The sequence below is a fragment of the Anthonomus grandis genome, unplaced genomic scaffold (assembly GCF_022605725.1).
Source record: "Anthonomus grandis grandis unplaced genomic scaffold, icAntGran1.3 ctg00001146.1, whole genome shotgun sequence".
NCBI classification, from domain to species: Eukaryota; Metazoa; Arthropoda; class Insecta; order Coleoptera; family Curculionidae; genus Anthonomus; species Anthonomus grandis.
The window spans coordinates 1-13832 of record NW_026088683.1 but is presented as its reverse complement, the minus strand read 5'-3'; the positions used below and the strand labels follow the sequence as shown (position 1 = coordinate 13832).

Sequence of the window (13832 nt, the reverse complement as noted above, 5' to 3'; positions counted from 1 at the left end):
TTTGCATGACGTAAATGACGAAAATTTTGCATGGTTAGAGGCTCCAAAGAGGTTTTATTTTTGCAGCAACAACTGATGATTCACCTTATTCAAAGCTTTGGCACAATCTGTGAACATTATGTCTAACTGTTGTTCATTATCAATTGCTTGTGAAGTTTGATCTCTTGAGTTTTTATTAACAAAGACATGTTTATCCTTATATAACATTGGTGTAATATGGGTTGGGTTGAGGAATGATATGGGGAAAATAATAAACATTTTACTGCTCAGTCTTTCAAAACTGAATGTTCAGACACTGCAGAATCAAACTATCTTTACATACAAATCTTGCTCCACTTAAATTTGACTGAATGATTGAGGGGAGGGAGATTGATCCAACAATAACCTTTATAAAATCTGAAGGAATTCTATTCCAAAGCTTTATGCAATATGCCTAAATTACATTTTTCTTTTTTAGGCATTAAATTAAAAGATATAATCAGCCGTACACAATTGCCTTTCATAAGGAACCTTCAACAAAGACCTTCACATGTAGAACCTAAACCGATATTCCGAAAACGAATAAAAAAGGAAATCCCAGAACCAAGAAAATCCACCGAAACCCCAGTGTTAATGGGGAAATTGAACTCTGGCCTTATGGGTATGCCCAGCTCCAATTCTGAGTCTGATTGTGATTCTATCATAGATGCCGTAACTGTTCCAAACAGTGGAACTAGTGAACAGATTGGAGTGCAATTGTCTCCAACCCCTTCTGTTCAAATCAAGCAGGAGATTAAGAGTGAACCAATTGAAATCAAGGAGGAGATTATTGAGGTAAAAATACAGAAAATTGTAAAAGTTTCTAAGGTAGTGTACTAGGTCTTTACATATTCAATTATGATGTTTATATTATTGATAATCACAAATTTAAAAACTTAGTCTCCTTAGCTGATGATATCCTCATTTCTATATCATTTACTAATTTTTGAAGAAATGACTAAAATATATTGGGTATAAAAGATAATTTTTCTAGTTTAGAAACTTTCAGTTCTTACTTGTTTTTCATTAAATCAATTTATGAAGCTTTGCCTGGATTGTCTTTATTATGGGGTTTAAAAGTTGATTCTTTTTTTTTAAAAGGCAACCATATACATGTTTTTGCAAATTACCCTAAAGCAGTTAACAGTATGATTACTAGTATGACAAAACTAGTTATCCTACAGCTCCTTTCTTAAAATAAAAGAAGTTAACCATTACTCAACTCCTTTTATGATATAGATTAAATGAACTGATGTAATTTATAATATCTATAGGTAGTTCAAACAGTACAGCATCCTCCGACTCCAGTAATGACAGAAACAGTGCATCCAGTCAATAACATGATAACCTCAAACTATGGTGAGATAACCCCAATTAAAATTGAGGATCTAGAGACCATAGATATCATGAATACACCAATTGAGCTCGATAATTCTGAAATTGATATTATGGAGTTAAGCATCAAACCTGAGCTAATGCAAGAGACTCATGCAAACTTCTTTTCTCTTGTAAGGGATGTAATTTGTTCGACAAATGAGCATAGAATGAATATGTACACTTTGCAAGAAAGGTTAAAAGCTTGGCAAGAAAATCCTATTAGCCCTTTGAATGATTGGTATAGGTAAGTCAATATATTATACATGCATTTCAACCTTATATGCTTATTGCATTTTTTAAAAAAGTTATGTAGATAACTGGATAAATATTCTGCCTTCTGCTATAACGTTTCTCTGTGGTAATGCATCAGAACAGCCAGATGATTTTGTGCCCTATATGGAATATAAGATGAACCTTGATGTGTACCAATGGATAGGAGCAGGCAGAGACTCAGATCAACTACTGAATAATTTATGTACCTTTTGGTTGCAACATAGGACTGAAAGCAAGATGACCAAGCCAATGGATATTGAAATAGACATTTCAGATAGGTAGAATAATTTTAACTAATTTTTTTTTGAGAAAGGTTATTTTAAAATGTCTTCTTTTTTAGGGACAGTACTCCCCCGCCGCCTAGATGTCCGACAACTTGGACAGTAAGGAAATCTACATCGGAGGAAATTAGGGATTATCAGGAACAAGAGAGACGAAGATATGATAACCCCCATAAGGTAAACAGGCATTTTTTATCTGTTTAATGTTTTCGTCCTAAAGTTGCTTGGGTTGATTATATTTCCTTGTGTTGTAATTTAATATTTTCTCCAAAATACAGTTTTAGAGCTGAAAAGTTGATTTAAGTATGAAAATGATAAAAATGTAATAAAATTATTATAAATATTATTGTGCCATTTCCTTAGCATGCTAGTTCACGACTTTCGAGTGGAAATCTTAATCCAAAATCTCAAAGAGACTTAAATATATGACCAAAGGGGGAGAAAGTAAACTCAAAGTCAAAGTCTCACAAATTGAAATCTTAATTGTTGAATGTCTCGCTTTATTTAACTTTTTACGCCGACTCTCCTGATATCCACGTGCATAATGTGTCTCTCAATCACGCCTCAACACCAGGCATTTGAAAGTAATTTGTATACCTTACCTGCAACTGATATTTACTTGCTAATACCTTTTGTTAATAAATAAATTAAAAATATGTTTACAACTTTCAGGCCTTCACGTTCCGTTGCAACGGATACGAATCCGTTGTCGGTCCTTTAAGAGGCATCTACTATCCGGCTACAGCAAACGCTAAAGCCAGAGGTCATACTATGCTCAACGCAGATCGACCCAACTTCGTAACTATTCTCTCACTAGTTAGAGACGCTACGGCAAGATTACCAAATGGCGAAGGGACCAGATCTGATATTTGCGAGCTGCTCAAGTCTTCTCAGTACATATCTAGTACCGCTCCCGATAATATTTTACAGTCTGTGGTGTCTGGTGCCTTAGATAGGATGCATACCCAGTGGGATCCTTGTGTTAAGTAAGCAATCATTAATTTAAATTCTTTATTTAGTCATAGTTATATATTGCTAATAGGTACTATTTTAAAATTACATTTTATATTTTAGTAAGCATATTTGGCCAACAACACCTTTGATTGCTATAAAGTTTTATAAAAAAGTTATTCGTTTTATATTCTATTTCTCCAATAATAAAAAAAATACGAGTAATATCTCATGCCACGTACAACAAATCTAGTTCGTTCAAGTCTTTACAGCCACATACAATTTATTTTTGATAATTAAAAATAGATTTTTAATTTGTCTACTATATGTCTGCGTGTGCGTCTTTAAGTGCTGAACCAAGCAAGATAAAGTTTGCTATAGCTCAGTTGCATAAAACCATTAGAATACCAATTCTCGGCTTTGTGGATATAAATGGAGTATTTTTAAATACAAAGACTGGAATTTTATTTTATTATTGGTCAAATGTTCTGAACCTTAATGGAGCGGTTTTTTACTTCATTCCTGTATGTGGTATGCTAGCACAGGTGTAATATGTCCAGGCTTGGCCTGCAAAATATGTAATTTTATTTATTTATTTTATTTCATTTTTAGCAGTACAACCCAACAGTATAAACCATTTACAGAGCTAAAGCTTACAATAATGTTTTAATAATTTTTAAGATATAGTAAAAACATACATAAATTAATATATTCTCCGCAACATCACAGCATAAACTATATTTCAATAATTTATAGTAATAATCCCAAACTTATATAAAAATAAGCAACCACAAATTATTAACCCTAAAAAAGAATATACAGTATTGTGCATAAATATAGCAACAAGGGATGTTTTCAAAAATATTATTTGCTCCTTTATTTATTCCATATTATTTCTATACTTTTAAGTACACGCCTCTGTATTATTTATAAATATACCGAGATATCATAAGAATGCCAATGCAGAGTAAGGAACTTCATGTTTGTTTATTTAGACAATGTGCATCAATATAGCAACATTCTTGTTTCGCATTTATTTTATCAGTTAAATATCGATTTACCTGCTGTAAAGTTGTTATTTTTGAATCTCAGAATTAACTTAAAATGGGTCGCTCAAAAACCGTCTCTGGTGATGTAAGAAAAATTATTGTGGAGCATTACGAAAATGGTGGCAGAGTGACATTGCAAGAAGCTTACGGCTTCACAGCTCAATCGTATCCAGAGTTTGCAAAAAATTTGGCCTTACTGGAACAGCTGCACCGGCGCCCATTCCTGGTAGACCCAGAAAAACAAATTTGAGGATGGATAGGCAGCTGCTACGAATTTCCAAAGAAAATCCTTTTTTGTCTTCTTCCCAAATTTTGGCAAAATTAAAAGAGGGTGGAGGAGTAAACCTCAGTTCCAGTACCGTGAGGAGAAGATTACTTGATACCAACTTACCTGCTTGTCGCTCCGCCAAAAAACCGTTACTCTCAAAGAAGAACGTCAAGGCTCGTTTTCACTTTGCCCAATCTCATGTCCACTGGTCTGTAGCTGATTGGAAGAAAGTCGTATTTAGTGATGAATCTAAATATAATTTATTTAGGACTGATGGAGTGATGTACATCAGACGCCCCAGTGAATAAAGATTAAACAAAAAGTACATTTGCCCCACAGTTAAACATGGAGGGGAAAATATTCTTATATGGGGATGTTTCTCGGCTGGTGGTATGGAACCCATAGTAAGAATAGTGGGCAAAATGGATCGTTTCATGTACAAAGACATTCTGCAAATACATTTAGTGCCATATATGGATGAAGTCATTCCAGTAACAGCCATATTTCAGCATGACAACGATCCAAAACATGCTTCTCAATTTGTTAAGAGGTGGCTATCTGATGAAAAAATAAATGTAATGGTCTGGCCATCTCAATCGCCAGACCTAAACCCTATAGAGAATTTATGGCATTACATTGACACCAAAATCAGGCACCTAACATGCTCTAATACAAATATTCTCTTTGAAATAGTGGAAAAGGCTTGGAAAGAAGTGAACAATGACTCATACTTACTTATAAAATAGATACTAAAAGATATATAACAGGAAAGTTCAATGTTGCTATCTTTTTGCACAATACTGTATATTTGTATGCCTAAATCTCAATAACCGAGAATTGGTAATTCATCTTGGCTTACTCTAATTCAGCACTACAATGCACTAAATCTAACAGCCTATTAGACTAATTTAACATATTACTTTAACTCAAAAAAATACAAAAAAATTAATTAACATACGTACTCTTTCTATCCTGCTGGCCTTGATTACTTACATAATTGGGCACATTGAAATCACCAATCATTAAAAAGTCGCCAGTTATGTCTAATTGTAATAGCATATCAAAGAATCTTTCAAACTTCTCATCGGTTATTTTGGAGGTATTTAGAATACAAGCATAAACAGTGGATTATAATAAAGTAAAGATTTACACAGAATAAAATCTATATAAGAAAAATTCTTAGAGATATGACTAGCGTCTATTGTTGACAGCCATAAGGACACCGCCTCCACGCGATAAATTGACCTGTAATCCGACCTTTTCGGCGTACCTCGTATTCCGCTGGAAATAATTCAGAACTGTCGACCTCACCACCTAGCCATGTTTCTGTTAATGCGACAATGTCTTACTTACAATCGCTTATTGAAGAAAAGAATGTATCGATTTTGGAATTTAAGCCGCGCACATTTTGATAATAGCGTGATGGACTGTTATTCTCGAACATGTTCGGTTGTTTTAGTTTTTTGAACGAAAGTTGTATCTTGTGTTTGTAGTTTTCGTTTCAGGAACTGACGTTTTTCCCTTCGATTAACGTTGTTCCAATGGATTGGGTACCAAGATTTTCTTACTGGCAACTGGTGGTGCATTAGGCAGTTCAGTTTCAAGTGGTGGTAGGTCAGGTCTTGATTCAGATGGTTCAGGATTTTGTGGAACAAGCCTTTGCAGATCTTTCAGGCGCCATGTTTTATTATCAATTATTAGACAGTCCTTTTTCAACTTAACGGAGTACCCTTGGTTTTTGGCAGACTTCTCATAAAATAGGAGCTTTTTCTTTAAATTAAGTAGCTCTTTAGGTAGGCTTTTAACATGAAACGAGCGGCAGAGTTCGTTACAAACTTAATTAATATTGGTCTTACTCTATTACTATTTTCAGATCTTCCAATACCAAACGCCTCATCAATGTCATGGGATATAATATTAATATGTAGTATAGTCTGTGCAAATATAATATATATATAGCATTAAGATCTTCATGAATAGTTTCCTTAATACCAAACAGGACAAGGTTTTTTAAACGAGTCTGATATTCTAATTGCTGAACTCTGTCTCTGAGTGCTTTATTCTCCTTCTCGGGTTTTTTAACAGCTTGCATATTTTCGTTTAGTCTGATGCCAAGGTCTTGTATTATTTAAGCTTTCATAGACTGCATATTTTGGGTTAGTAAAGCTATTAGCTGCTTATTTGTTAGATCTTCCATTTTGCACAGTCATAGGGAATATAGTCCCAACACAGGTAAACAAATTTGCTAGTAGCTAGTTCACTGTAGAACTGTGTTTGCAGTCAATTTTATAATTAGGTTTAATTAAAATAACAGTTTATACACCTACAGGGAGAGTGGTCACGAAACTGTTTACCCGCAAGTATTAACAGCAACTTATTCGACTTACACATAAGTCATAAAGATAACAGTCCACTCAGTCCTAGTTAAAAACCTCAGCTTGTTAAACTCGAAGCACACAATTCACGTGCACACACCTGCGATGATACGTTTAGAATAAACGTAGTATAATAAATAAATATGTAGTATAATAATAATAAATGTAAGGAAGTAATGTTAAATGTGTGTCCAAGGCCCGTCAATAGCATGATAGATTCTGATAGCGTAAAGTATTTAGGCATAGTCATTGATAGGGAACTCAAATTTGAGGATCATATACTGTGCGTTTGCAAAAAAACTGTCTGCAGAGTGGCTACTGAGGAACTTGACAGGTCGCTATACTTTTCATTTATTCATAAGTAATTTATTCACATTCCTAGAAACAGTTATTAATTATTGTTAAAAATTGGAGCATGAATAACGTTATATTAATAGATTGGATGAGTTTATCTTCTACAATGTTTTTTTCAACAAGAAAAGTTATAGTAGAAAAGTAAGAAAATTATAAGCCAACATGTGATTTTAACGTTTTTTCATTATGCTTTTTTATTTTTAACAACTAATTATGTTAATATAGACACTTCCTAAATTAATTTTCGTGATTTACATAGATATGATCAGAAACGAAAAATCTGGATCTACCTACATCGTCATCGAACTGAAGACGATTTCGAGCGCATACACCAACATTATCAAGGGATCCAAAAGGTGCGAAAACCGCCCAGAAAATCCCCGGCGAAACCGAAATTGCCCAAATCGGAAAAACCGGTGAAAACCACGAAGGGGCAAAACCAGAAAGCAGCCGCGTCAAGTAATGTTACCGCGAGCAATTCCGTTAGCAGTAAAGCAAGCAGTCCGGTCAACAGTCCTGTCGTTACACAGAAAATGTTACCACCCGCTGAAATTAAGCAGGAGAATGTTCTAATTAAACAAGAACCGATTATGGCAGGGGAGGATAGTAAGGAAGAAGTGATGGTTGACGTTAATGGAGTTCAGGTATTTTAAATTTTTTTTTCATTATAACTATATTCAAAGTTTAGTACAAAATTTTTTGAGACTGTTAACTATATTATTAAATTGAAAACACATTAAAATATAAAACAGGATTAATTATATCATTTCATAACGTAAAAAAGTACAAGTTTAGTTGTTGTTTAGTTGAACTACATATATATACTATCAGGAGTAGAAGTAAGACAGAAATAGTTATTTAACTACTGAGTTTCATACAAAAATACTGTAATTTTAAATAAATTTACATTTCATTTAATTGACATGATTCTAGAAAATCTGAGGACTAAATTTAATCTCGCATAATTGATCGTAACAGAAATATTTGGATTTTTGTCTAAAATCTTAATATATGTTTTTAGAAAATTTCTTTTTTAAACTTGGTTTATCTGTATTATGTGTAATATAGTAAAATCGTTTTAATTCGAAAAAGTAATTAGTAAACTGAAAAAGTAATAATCTTTCGACTATTTATTCGGAATGACTCACACATACATTTATTAAAGTTGAAATCGCATACGAGTTTGCTATTAAAAAGTTTTCTCTCAGAAAGGATCCAGATGATGGAAATAGATGACGACGAGAGTGACCCAATGAAAGTAATTTGTGGAATTCCCCAAGGGACAGTCTTCCTAGATTAATCACTTTCCTAATCTCGAATATTCAGGAAAAATAATGTAGACGATACGGTTAACGGTAAAACGTGTTACTCACGTGTTCTCTACGAGGTTTTGTAGACTACGACTAAGATACAACTATGTTTTATATACGTTGGTCACAAAATATTTATTATGCTGTATTAATGGTTTAAGGTTTAAGCAATTTGAAGCATTTATTCTTGAATGATACAAAATTGCATATATTTTCTTTTCTCTGCTCAAGTTATACTATTGCACATAGATTATGTAATAAATAGGGTGGGGATACGGCGTACCGGTCCCTCCAAATCTACTAAAAAGTAAATAATACGTATGTATGTACATGACATTTGGATTATTTTTCCTTGTACTGCACGTTTGCCCCTAAAATTGTCTCATTTAAGATATACCAAAAAATATTCATGAAAAGAAAAAGTAAAGGTAAAATAAACATTGAGGCACTTTCTTTCCGGCAAAAAAATATTGAAAGTATTAAAAATACTACATATTTTCAAAAAGTAAGCCTTAATTAATAAATAAGGATACATACTAAAGAGAATTGGCACAGAAAAACTCGATTTTAATCCAATTAAAACACCCTAAAAGAGTTACGGGAGATATTGTTTTAAATAAGAAAGTTCCTTCTTTATCATCAATAATAGTACAATGTGGCAGACGGATCTGAAACACTTCGGCCTGAGGTAAGGGGAATGCAATAGTGGAGACAACATGGCCGACTTCATTCATAAAATGGACAGTGGCGTGTGGTATTATGTGAAACTATTTAAATTCGATTTAAGGAAAATAATTTTAAAATTTATCAAAATAAATTTTCCCAATTAATTATTCATTTGTATGTTTTATGGATTTAGAAATAAGTTCTTTTTTTTTGGTATACAGGTCCCACAATCAACATCACAGGCTATAACTTTTTTATTTTTAACTATAAAAATTTAAAAAAAAATTTAATAGCTATAGGACCACTACCCAAAATTACTTAAAAAAAGTAACCCCAACAAATACATCCCTCAAAAATGAATTTGTCGGGGGTAGTTTTTTTAAGTAATTTTGGGTAGTGATCCTATAGCTATTAAAAATATATTTAAAAAAAATATACTTAAAAATAAAAAAGTTATAGCCTGTGATGTTGATTGTGGAACACCCTGTATACAGGGTCGCACGCAAATATCTCTGTTGCTAAGCCGAATTTAAAAACAAAGTTTAAACATAAGTTAAGTTGTAGTGTGACCCTAAAGTTGTTAAGGTCACAGGGGGCCACGTCACTGCAATAGTACGTGTATTTTGAAGGTCATTAAAAAAAGCAAAAGTCAAACGTCGACTAAAATGAGCCACCTGGTATAGATTATAAAAAACGAACAGCATAAGCGTTTTGGCAATGATAAAAGTTCGGTTAAACTAGGAACGGGAATTTTTATGTTTTTTTATGCGAAATTTTCACTCTTTTTGGTATTTCCAAAAAAGTAAGGTAATTTGAGAAAAATATAAGGTAAATAACTTACCTAATTTTTCGTTTACTGTTATTTATGTTAATGTTTTTTTTAAGTCTCACACACTTCACTTAAACATGTTTTTATTTTCACTGGTGAAATAAGCGAGCTCGTTTTCTTTACCTTGAGCCTCGTATTCACTATCGTCTTCACTACTACTGCCATTAGTGTCACTGTCCTCATTTCCTATTTTGATGACAAGGGGCTCGATTTCTTCCATGATTTGGTCAGTTTCCCAGAATTTATCCTCCACAGTTCTGACGTGCTGGCAAAATTTCTGCCAATCATTCTCGGAAATCAAGGATATAGCATCCTCAGTAACCTCCTTTAAGGTTGTAATGTTAAAATTGCCAGTAGTATTCCGACTTCTTATTAAAAATTTGAGTCTTGCGCAAGCTAATTCAATTAGGTTTAACTCGCATAAATAAGACGCTGTTCTTAATGGAGTATGCCCATGGGACCTTATAATCCGATCTACTATATAATTTTTTTGGTCACCAGGTGGTTTGTGGCGTAAAACCAAATCGAAAAGATGAAATTTTCTGGCACTTGCATCGTGACTTATACACTTATAACATATAGTGTATGTAATACATAATAATATACAGGATAAACCTTATTCCACCACAATTTTTCAGCAATTTTCTTAAAAAAAAAATTGCATTGTCCACAAAACCCTTGTCGGAACCTGCATGAACAATTATTAGCCGACCTAAAATATATGACTGTAACTTATACACACTGTTTTCTATTGTATGCTTACCCGTTGAACTATTTTTTTAAAACACCAGTAACCGTATCGCTCTGCCAACATTCCTTGAACGTCAAATCGTTATCCACCCAAGTTTCGTCCAAGTAAATAATGTTTCGGCCTTCTTCACGATATTTTCGTATTTCGCGAAGATATTTGTATCTCCAGGAAAGAATATTGGGCCTCTCCATTAAGATTTTCCTCTTAATTTGACACTTACAAAAAAAAATCCACTTGACCGAATGAAAGCCGAAGCGTTTCCCTGAAATAAGAAAAATTTTCCTCTTCTTTTAATTTTCTTAACAACTTTCTAGTTGTCGGAACCACTTCATCTTCCTTGTGAATTTTTCTCACAGATGATACGAAGACTCCGGTATAAAGGGAAACGCGATCAAGTTTACGCTTAAGAGGCAATTTCATCGAATTATTTGCAGCTTCTTCATCGCAAATCCTAATAACAATATTTTGAATGCATAGTTGGTTTACAAAACTACTGTTTTTTTAAGAGGCATAATGTATTTCACTTTTTTTTTAATAAATTATTATAACTTACCTGTAAATGTTTGCTATCACTTCCCTCGTTTGACTATGAAGGACCTTACCCTCAGTGAATTTATTCATTATAATAAATGTTATTATTCGTATATATGTAGACAATAATAAAACAAACTAAAAAATTAAATATTAGGTACTTCATGTAAGTAATAAAAGAGTGAAACTCCAAACCTACGAAAATTACACTACCTACTTATAGGTATACACAACACTAATATCAGGTTTTTTAATTAATAGCCACAAATAAAACAAAATAATAAATAACATATAAAATAAACGGAATCCAAAAATCAACGATAAAACCTACGCCACTGTCCACCCTTCAATAGTAATCAATGTTTTGAAACGGCAGCAAGCATTTTAAACAGGTGACAAAGACGCTCTCCAATTAACTGTCGAAATAATTCATAACAAAAACACGTGCGGCGAGGGAAACCAATCATAAGCGTTCAGGTACATAATGGCTGACCCCTATTATACAAGAAGTAGAGGGGTAGAAGTACGAAGGTAAAGGTGGAACGTAATGTTGCCAGATTTACTAAACATGATCCATTTTTTGGACAAACATTTAATTGTACCATATTTAATGGTAAAACAATTGCGTATTAAAGCCAAAATGGAATAACTATTTAAATTATAATTCTTAACATTTTACCCTCTGTATCTTGTGATTGTAAAAAATCTTATATTGCATATTATTAGAAAGTAAGTCCCGCACAATTACGTTTTGAGGTTAAACGTGGCAACGTCGAATATTTTGGCCCACATTCCTGCCGCTGTTTCAGATCCACTTGCCAGACTATAAATAAATAAATCACTAACTAAAAAACATTTCAGGAACCTCTCGAGGCAATTCAACCGAAAATACCTGAGCAACATGAACAACGTCAACCGATTGCTAAACCTAGCTCCGACGTAATCACCGTTACGGTACCGCAAAAAGTGGTCAACAAGCGAAGACAGAGCAATTTTCAAGGTAAAAAAGCCGGAAATGTGCCAGAAAAATTGGACGATAAAATTTTGTTGGTGCAAACCTCTTCGCCCAACTTAATCAGTGCTACTCAGAAAGGGACTAGTTTGTTAATAAGCAATAATCCGCCTAGGCAGCAACAACAGCAGCACCAACAACAACAACATTCTCAGCAAGAGGTAATATTAATTTGTCTTAGATATTAATGATGTATAGTAAGATATTAATAATAAAATTATGCAGATAAATAGGGCCCAGAAGTAGGGCACTTTCTTCTTCAATTCCGATAATTCTCCATTGCAAGATTTTAATAGTTGTTGGAAATTAACCAATACCATACATAAGAAAACTATTAATAATAAAACTTACATTTGTATAAAAATGTCCAACCTATTTACCCCACTATTTAAACATATTCAAATTTAATTTTGAATTTAAGCTGTCTCTAAGCAGCCAAACTAATTGAACAATTAGGAAATAACCAAAATTTAACATACATTTCTAGTGAATCAATTCTAACTCTGTAACAGTCAAAATCTATGGAAAAGTGACTTGGAATCGTGATATTTAAATTTGATAGGTTAATTCCAACCTGTACGGATAAAACTCATCATAAATAAAATATAAAATGAATGTCTAGACTCATATTTTTTATTTTATTAGTATGGAGCAATTACTTGTGATTTTAATAAGATTTGACGTCCGTTTTTCGTAAACGTCTATCACCGACAGTGATACACCTCTATAGTGGATCACAATACTACGACCCTGTTATATGTAATACAATTAGAGTTACTAAGTCGACTCTTGTATGGTTAGAAATCCAATATTCTTTAAATGATTGATTAACATTTCATGGTCAACCGTATCGATATACATATAAAACTATACCAAGAAGATTATTTCTTTATTTATATGTAAATATTTGAAAATTAAAGTTTGCTGAAATCATTTATCCTCTAAGATGTATACACATCAAAATGCTCTAAAAGACAGTTAAATAAAAAATTGTAAATTTCTTCAGAATATATCTGAATTCATTTTAGAAACATGTCTGAAAATTAATTTATCACAAACACAAAAATTCATCGCAATATACCGAGGGATAAATTCTATATGAAAATTGAATATTGAAAAATTCGAAACACGATTCCTTGATCTAAAACACGCCTTTAAACACGCTTCAACATTTCCCAAATGTGTTCGATAGGATTTAAGTCAGGGGATTGCGCGGGCCATGGTCATACTTGAATATTGTGCTTGCAAAAAAATTATAGTGGTTCTTGCAACATGGGGACGTGGACTCAGCCTTTTTGACTCAGGACGTAAACCAAACCTTGATTTAGGTAGAACGAATACATGAACATTCACGCTTTTTGTCTAATGTTCTTCGGCCTATCCTAATCTCGCACCGAATAGTACTGGCGCTATAACAGAACGTCTGGTGTAAAGATTATTTTCATTTCACCTATTCCTTATCGTTTAGCAGTGACACTAACGCCATGAACATTTTAAAGCTGGTTTGCAGTCAATATTGGGGTTTTGTAACCTCTGCGAATGTTAATAATTCGCTTAATTTTAATAATTAACCGACTAAACCAAGTCAATGGTTCCTAGGTTCTGCCGATCTTGTTGGACCAGTATTTCTTTCTCTTACATCACCAACCTCCTCAAATCTTTACCACAACCTTCCTATAGTGTTATTGGTAGAATCTACAGCTTCTGCGACGTCGCGGACACCACCTTGGATCATACCAACAGCTCCTTACTGTGTTTCATGATCAAGATGTGACTATGTCGCACGC

General features: G+C 33.3%; 1 protein-coding gene across 1 annotated transcript; it reads left to right on the top strand.

Moving 5' to 3' along the window:
• The first annotated feature begins 423 nt into the window (after window positions 1-423).
• Window positions 424-12248, top strand: LOC126750036 (nuclear factor related to kappa-B-binding protein). Its single transcript, XM_050459545.1, has 7 exons — window positions 424-813; window positions 1293-1639; window positions 1701-1946; window positions 2009-2126; window positions 2622-2935; window positions 7206-7590; window positions 11895-12248. The coding sequence occupies exons 1-7, from the start codon at window positions 430-432 to the stop codon at window positions 12231-12233; spliced, it is 2133 nt and encodes a 710-aa protein (XP_050315502.1). The 5' UTR covers window positions 424-429; the 3' UTR covers window positions 12234-12248.
• The last annotated feature ends 1584 nt before the right edge of the window (window positions 12249-13832 follow it).